This window comes from Oryx dammah, unplaced genomic scaffold (genome assembly GCF_014754425.2).
Source record: "Oryx dammah isolate SB20612 unplaced genomic scaffold, SCBI_Odam_1.1 HiC_scaffold_10, whole genome shotgun sequence".
Taxonomy (NCBI): domain Eukaryota; kingdom Metazoa; phylum Chordata; class Mammalia; order Artiodactyla; family Bovidae; genus Oryx; species Oryx dammah.
Genome location: NW_024070194.1, coordinates 8811580 through 8819471, shown reverse-complemented (window position 1 = coordinate 8819471; position 7892 = coordinate 8811580). Strand labels below are relative to the sequence as shown.

General features: G+C 54.1%; 1 protein-coding gene across 2 annotated transcripts; it reads right to left on the bottom strand.

Moving 5' to 3' along the window:
• Positions 1-3818: 3818 nt before the first annotated feature.
• On the bottom strand, positions 3819-6890 carry TNNC2 (troponin C2, fast skeletal type). 2 transcript variants are annotated; one of them, XM_040248905.1, is made up of 6 exons: positions 6744-6890; positions 5081-5132; positions 4791-4934; positions 4586-4700; positions 4281-4417; positions 3819-4013 (listed from the first exon to the last, which is right to left on the bottom strand). In XM_040248905.1, exons 1-6 carry the CDS (start codon positions 6750-6752, stop codon positions 3982-3984), a joined length of 489 nt encoding a protein of 162 aa, XP_040104839.1. In that variant the 5' UTR covers positions 6753-6890; the 3' UTR covers positions 3819-3981. The 2 variants fall into 2 exon arrangements, with proteins under 2 accessions (XP_040104839.1, XP_040104840.1); XM_040248906.1 differs by having other exon boundaries at positions 6750-6871.
• Between the last annotated feature and the right edge of the window lie 1002 nt (positions 6891-7892).

Here is a 7892-nt window from a genome sequence, read left to right as displayed (position 1 = left end):
CTAGTGGTTAGGATTCCAGGCTTCCACTGACATGGCTTGGGTTCAGTCCCCAGTCAGGGAACTGAGATAAGCCACATGGTGTGGCAAAAAAAAAAAAAAACTGAATGCTAGGCTCACATGTTGCTATGAGAACTCAGAGGTGAGTGAGGCACCTAACGAAGACGAGGAGGGTCAAAGAAGGCTCTCTGGAGAAGGAAATTGGGCCGTGCGGGAGGTAATAGGCAGTTCATGAAGCCTTGAGCAGGGCAGTGACATGATCAGATTTGGTTTTGGAAAGATCCTTCTGGCCACCGTCTGTCTAGGGAGTGAATGGCTGGAAGGAAGTTCGCTACCATTATCAATAGCCTGGTAAGCAATGGTGGTGACCTGAGTTATGACGTTCAGTGGGCTTGGAGAGGAGAAATGAAGTGGTAGGGAGACGAAGTGGTGGGGCCCAGTAGGTAAATTAGAGGTGGGAAATGAGCTCCAGAATTTCTGACTTGGGTCTCATCCCTGAGAAAGGTACCACAAGACAAGATGGAGGAGGGAGATTTATCAATTTATGGCAGAGCCAGTTTGAAGCACTCAGGACACCCAGGAAGAACTGTCAACAGGTAGTCTTACTCCTGTTTCCACCCCACAGCCATATCGTCTAGGTCAGCGGTCCCTAGCCTTTTGGGCACCAGGGACCAATTTCATGGAAGACAATTTTCCACCGACCAGAGTGGTGGGGGGGGATAGTTTCAGGATGATTCAAGCACACTACATTTCTATTATTATTACATTGTGATATATAATTATATAACTCACCATAATGCAGAATCAGATCATCAGGCATTAGATTCTTGTGCAATCTAGATCCCTCACCTGCACAGTTCACACAGTAGGGTTTACACTCCTTTGAGAATCTAATACTGCCACTGATCTTACCAGACATGAAGCTCAGGCTGTAATGTGAGTGATGGGGAATGGCTAGGAATACCGATGAAGTTTCAATCCTCACTCACTAACTCACCTCTCACCTCCTGCTGTGTGGCTCAGTTCCTAATAGGCCCCGGACAGGTACCGTACCTGGTACTGGGGATTGGGGACCTCTGATCTAAGGCAATGCCAAAGAATGCTCAAACTACTGCACAATTGCACCCATCTCACATGCTAGTAAAGTAATGCTCAAAATTCTCCAAGCCAGGCTTCAGCAGTACGTGAACCGTGAACTCCCTGATGTTCAAGCTGGTTTTAGAAGAGGCAGAGGAACCAGAGATCAAATTGCCAACATCCGCTGGATCATGGAAAAAGCAAGAGAGTTCCAGAAAAACATCTATTTCTGCTTTATTGACGATGCCAAAGCCTTTGACTGTGTGGATCACAATAAACTGTGGAAAATTCTGAAAGAGATGAGAATACCAGACCACCTAAACTGCCTCTTGAGAAATCTGTATGCAGGTCAGGAAGCAACACTTAGAACTGGACATGGAACAACAGACTGGTTCCAAATAGGAAAAGGAGTACATCAAGACTGTATATTGTCACCCTGCTTATTTAACTTATATGCAGAGTACATCATGAGAAACGCTGGACTGGAACAAACACAAGCTGGAATCAAGACTGCCGGGAGAAATATCAATCACCTCAGATATGCAGACGACACCACCCTTATGGCAGAAAGTGAAGAGGAGCTAAAAAGCCTCTTGATGAAAATGAAAGAGGAGAGTGAAAAAGTTGGCTTAAAGCTCAACATTCAGAAAATGAAGATCATGGCATCCGGTCCCATCACTTCATGGGAAATAGATGGGGAAACAGTGTCAGACTTTATTTTGGGGGGCTCCAAACTCACTGCAGATGGTGACTGCAGCCATGAAATTAAAAGACGCTTACTCCTTGGAAGAAAAGTTATGACCAACCTAGATAGTATATTCAGAAGTAGAGACATTCCTTTGCCGACTAAGGTCTGTCTAGTCAAGGCTATGGTTTTTCCTGTGGTCATGTATGGATGTGAGAGTTGGGACTGTGAAGAAGGCTGAGCGCTGAAGAATTGATGCTTTTGAACTGTGGTGTTGGAGAAGACTCTTGAGAGTCCCTTGGACTGCAAGGAGATCCAACCAGTCCATTCTGAAGGAGATCAGCCCTGGGATTTCTTTGGAAGGAATGGTGCTAAAGCTGAAACTCCAGTACTCTGGCTACCTCATGCGAAGAGTTGACTCATTGGAAAAGACTCTGATGCTGGGAGGGATTGGGGGCAGGAGGAGAAGGGGACGACCGAGGATGAGATGGCTGGATGGCATCACGGACTCGATGGACCTGAGTCTGAGTGAACTCCGGGAGATGGTGATGGACAGGGAGGCCTGGCATGCTGCGATTCATGGGGTCGCAAAGAGTCGGACACGACTGAGCGACTGAACTGAACTGAACTGAACTGATCTAAATTATCATCTATATGTCTGGGTAAGATGGTTAGACGGCATCACCAACTCAATGGACATGAGTCTGAGCAAGCTCCAGGAGTTGGTGATGAACATGGAAGCCTGGCATGCTGCAGTCTGTGGGGCTGCAAAGAGTCGGGCACGACTGAGCAACTGAACTGAACTGAACTGATATGTCTGCATACATCATTCCACTCGGTCTTAATTTCCTCAACCGTAAAATGGAAATAAGGGCATCTGTCCCTGGGGTTGTGTGGATAAATGAGACAATGAGCAGCACACAGTAGGCACTCATAGGGATGATAACTAACCTCCAGCACTCCTCCTGGCTAGAAATACCATCAGGAAAGGTGATGAGACAGAAAGGGGAGAAGAAAACACAGAGTTGGAGAGAGAGAGCTAGAGTGATGAATGAGTTCAATGTTTCAAGACGATAACGACATTACTAAAAGGATTTACTGTATGCTGACTCTGTGCCAGTCTCTGTTCTAAGCACTTGGTACACATTAACTAGTCCTTCCAACCCTGTAAAAGTGAAAGTCACTCAGTCCTGTCTGACTCTTTGGGACCCCACGGACTGTACAATCCATAGAATTCTCCAGGCCAGAATATTGGAGTGGGTAGCCTTCTCCTTCTCCAGGGGATCTTCCCAACCCAGGGATCAAACCCAGATCTCCCACACTGCAGGCGAATATTTTACCAGCTGAGCCACCAGGAAAGGCCAAAGATATGTACTGTCATTGTCCCCATTTTACAGATTAGGATAGGGAGCAGAGAGTGGTTTGTCACCAGCAATGAGGATTCAGACTTAGCCTGACCAAAGCCAAACTACCACTGCACCTTATTAGATTCGACCCGACTCTATCATTGAGTAGTTTCCAAAAGAGCTCTGGTCGCCAGAGTGCAGCCAGTCAGCGCACGGATCAAGGAAGGACGTGATGATATCTGAGATGGGTCGTGATATCTTGGAGATGGCATCTGAGCTGAGTTGAAGGATTTGCCAAGGTTTTAATAAGAGGAAGAAGGGCAGTCCAAGGAGAGAGAACAAAGTGTGCAAAGGCCCAAGGACTTAAAGTGCACCCCACCTGCAGAGCACGAGAGAGAGGCCGAAGCCTGTCGAGGGGAGGGGCAACTGTGAGAAGGAGGGGATGGAATCTGGATTTGATTCTAGAAGCAGAGGGGACCCTGGAAGCGCCAGGCGCCACACAGCCCCTCAGCTAAGCTGTCACGCACGCTCAGTCGCGAAACTTCCGAGGGCACGGAACGCCACCTCGGGTTCCCGGGTCCCGCTGCGCTCGGACCCGAGGATGCTCGGGCGGCTCCAGCCTTGCGGCGCCCTGGACGGTGACCCAATCAGGCGGCCCCGGACACTCGATCCCTCGATCCGTCCCGGTCCTCCCCTCTACTCAGACCACGCGCTTTGCAATGTTTCCTTTTATTCCTTTCAGACACATCCCCAGAAGAGGCCGCGCCTCCCTCCCGGGGCGGAGGGACGAAAGCGGCTCGGGTTGGGGGGGGGGGGGGGGAGGCACCGCCCACGCTAGAGGGCCGCGCGGTGTCGGTGGCTGCAAGGGCCGACTTCTTACTGCACGCCCTCCATCATCTTCAGGAACTCTGCGGGAAAGAAGACGGAGGGGCGCTTACGAGTCTCCCCGCGGCGGACGAGGCCAGGTCCCGGGGGCAGGGGGCGGGCGCAGCCTCTTGGACAGGGCGCCCGGCTATTAGCGGACGCATTGCACAAAACTGGCCCGCAGGAGGCGGGGAGGAACCTGACCCCGCCCCGCCCCGCCCCGCCCTCAAGGCGGAGGACGCCCGCCGGGGCGCGAAGCCGCGGGGGCTCCCGTCCCCGCGCCACGGTCCCTGCGCGCCCCAGACCCTCACCGTCAAAGTCAATGCGGCCGTCGTTGTTCTTGTCCCCGTCCTTCATCAGGGATTCGAGCTCCTCGTCTGTCACGTGCTCCCCGGAGGCTCGGAAAATCTCCGCCAGCTCCTCGGCGTCGATGTAGCCGTCCGCGTTCCTGCGGGCGTGTAGGGCCTGGGCGCGGGGCGCTCAGGGCCCGCAGGGGCGAGCCTCCCGCGCCACGCCCCCCGCCTGCACCCCCATCCGCCCCCCCAGAACCTTCGGGCCCTGAGGGCCAGATTCAGACTGCTCCGCGCCTTGGCTGTTCCCAGGGCCCCCGACGCACCTGTCGAAGATGCGGAAACACTCAGCCAGCTCCTCCTCGCTCTTGCCCTTGGCGTCCTCTTTCATCTGGCGCACCATCATGACCAAGAACTCCTCGAAGTCGATGGTGCCGCTGCCTGAGGGGAGCGGGTGGTGAGTGGGCCCGAGCCCTGGCTGCCACGCCCCCCCCCCCCCCCCCCCCCCCCTCCCGAGGGCCGCCGGCTCACCATCCTCATCCACCTCTTCGATGATGGCGTCCAGCTCCTCTTTGGTGGGTGTCTGGCCCAGCATCCTCATCACGGTGCCCAGCTCCTTGACGCTGATGTCCCCGCCGCCGTCCGCGTCAAACATGTCGAAGGCGGCCTTGAACTCTGCCAGGGCGAGGAGGGCAGAGAGCCGAGGTGAGCCTGGCGAGACTGTCAGCCTCAAATCCACATACTCTCTCCCCGCCTGCCCAGACTCTCCAGGTTCCCCGGCACTCCGCCTCCCAGCAGCCAGCCCGCCCACCCCCACTCACCAGCGATCATCTCCTCGCTGAGGTAGGACCGGGCCTCAGCCTGCTGGTCGGTCTGCAGAAGACACGGGCCATCAAAGAGTCAAAGGGACAGAAGAGAGTACATTCCGGCCTTCACCCCGTTCTCCTGCACCCCCATTTCCGTACGTGCCCCCTAAGTCCCTGCAGAGCAACACCTTCCAGTTGCCCCACTCTGGGCATGCCCCCACAGTACCCAACCCCACTTTTGAAGAACTGGGGATTATGTCTCGCTTGTCTATCAGAGATCAAGTCAGGGCCCCCCACCCTATGACCTTCCTCGAGTCATTAATGTACCTCATCCCCTGATCTCTTCTCAGCAGCTTTTCGGGGATCAGCTGGAATCAGCCGAGTGAGAAGGCTTTGTAAAGTGCTAGCATGATTCCAGCATGGTCTTCTAGTTTCCCTACCTGCTCATCACACTTGGTACTTTAATAGTGAAGTCACTCAGTCGTGTTCTACTCTTTGCAACCCCGTGGACTGTAGCCCACCAGGCTCCTCTCTCCATGGGATGCTCCAGGCAAGAACACTGGAGTGGGTTGCCATTTCCTTCTCCAGGGGATCTTCCCAACCCAGGGATTGAACCCGCGTCTCCCGCATTGCGGACACTTCAACCTCTGAGCCACCAGTACTTTAATAGGTGCTCAATAAATGTTTGTGGTCACGCAAATAATAATGTGACGGAAAGTTACTGAGTCCTGACCAAGGGTCAGGCCATAGACCAGGCCCTGGTACCACCAAGGAATCAGGCACATTCCCTCCCTCAGAACTTTCAGAGACAGAGGGTGTAAGCTTCCTTCCGCCGACTCAGTCATCAGAGTAGACACCACTCGGTGCTGGGCAGAGTGGGATGTGGGCCTTGTGGGGGTGACAGGTGGCTCTGGAGAGTTCTGGTCACATCCAAGCCCAGCCAACCAGCCGGGGCTCTGGACTGAGGCTGGCCCTGAGGGAGTGCTGAAGCATTCTAGGAGTCCTTTGGCTGGCTGGCTGGCTGACTGCTGCCTGTCCTCCCTGTCTCCCTCCTCCTCTCCCCCTCCCCAGTCCTGAGCCAGAAGGGCAGACTATTTTTAGTAAGGCATGGGCAACAGCAGCTGCCCTCCGGGTCTAGTTACTCCTTGAAGAGAAGTGGGGAGGGCTCCCGGAGGAGAAGCACAGCCTCAAATCCCAGCCCCTCTCCGGGAGGGTGACATCTCTCTAACCCTGCTCTGTCATCTTTGGCCCCTTGGAGCTCTGGCGGTCCTGCTCCTGAGCAGGCCTCCTGTCTTCCAGAGGAGGGCTTTAGCAAGGCTTCCAGCCCATCCCCCCCCCCGCCACCACTCACTGCCTTGCTGGATAACCCCTTCTCCACCACGAGGGAGACAAGCTAAGGCCCACTCACGGTCCCCTGATCCATACTGCTAGAAGCCTCAGAAGATCTCTGGGAACCAGCAAGCCTGGAGGATGGGCCCCTGGAACGTCCTCACTAGCCGTCCCCTTCCAAGACAAGTCCAAGGCCCTCTTCCAACCTTCCTCCCAGACACCGGGATTCCAGGAGACTTCAGATTCCATCTTCAAACATCCAAGTGACTGCCCCACCAAGCACCCAGATCTGAGAGATGCCCAGAAGAGCTCCAGTGAAGGCAGAGAGGAAGTCCCTTTGGATCCTTACCCTTACCATTTTGCGTGTCCACCTGGACTCCTTCACTGTAGGTTACCTTCTCCGTACTCCACCACCCAAAGATGCCCTGGCCCGCTCTAGCCCCTCGGATTTGTAGGGGCACCCTCTCCTCCCACCTCCCTGCTCCCCAGGACCGATGCCCTGGCCAATCAGATCCTGGGGTCAGTGAGCCACCCCCTCCCAGAGTCCTAACCCATTACCTAATTTAGCCAAGGGCCCTTGCAGAGAAATTTAAGCCTCTGAGCAGGTGGCGAGCCTTGACGTCCTAGATTCTTGTGAGGAGAACCCGCCTTGCTCTGCCACTCCTAGTGAGCCCCCCCACCCCGCCCCCAAGAAGCACACTTGCTCCAAGATGGGTGAGGAAGATCAGGATAGAGGAAAGAGAGGCAACCATAGTAGCATGGAAGAGCACAAGCCTTGACGTTCAAAACCCAATATCCAAGTCCTGTCTCTACAAGCTGTGCATACGTGGGCAGGTGGCAATGCCACTCTGAACTTCAGTTTCCTTGTGTGTGAGATGGAGACAGTCATAACCTCCCTCCCAGAGAAACCATGGTAAACGGGAGCCTGGGTTTAAGTCACCGGGCTTGTGCCAACTACTTAAAGTCAGTGCTTTGCAAATGGAGTGTTCTGTCTTTGAATCAGAGACCAGAGGGGGACAGGACAGGATGAGGGGACATTGACAGCCACAGTTACTGAACCTCTGCGACGTGTCGCACATGTGCAAAGCGTTTTAATCATCTGATCTCACCCAATACTCATCCTGTGAGGTAGCGACTATGGTTATTCCCCTTTTTACCGGGAGCTTTGTAAATCATAAAGCTCTGTAGTCACGTTGGGGATTCTTATTCATCCTGACTGAGGGGAAGTTGGGGCAGGCGGTCCTCCAGAGGGACCTGTCTGGAGGGAAAAATGAATAGAGGGGTCCAGGAAACGGGGTGTGCACTTGGAAGAGAAAGAAACATTGAAAGTAGATTCTTCTCTCAAGCTTACCTTGTCCAGGAAAGGAGGTTTGGGGATTCACTTTTTTAGTGGGGGAGGGGACCAGAGGAGGATTCCCTAAGTAAATGCAGGGACAGCTTGCCCTTTGCCGGAGCTCAGGGGAGAAGTCTGGAGGAGCTCGGCTGGCCTCCTGGAGAG

Excerpts from the sequence above, each read along its gene's own strand:
- TNNC2 (XM_040248905.1), bottom strand. Across the intron at positions 4,935-5,080 it reads CAGCGAGGAGATGATCGCTG|AGTTCAAGGCCGCCTTCGAC; the intron begins GTGAGTGGGGGT and ends TCGCCCTGGCAG. Across the intron at positions 4,701-4,790 it reads CGAAGAGGTGGATGAGGATG|GCAGCGGCACCATCGACTTC; the intron begins GTGAGCCGGCGG and ends CGCTCCCCTCAG.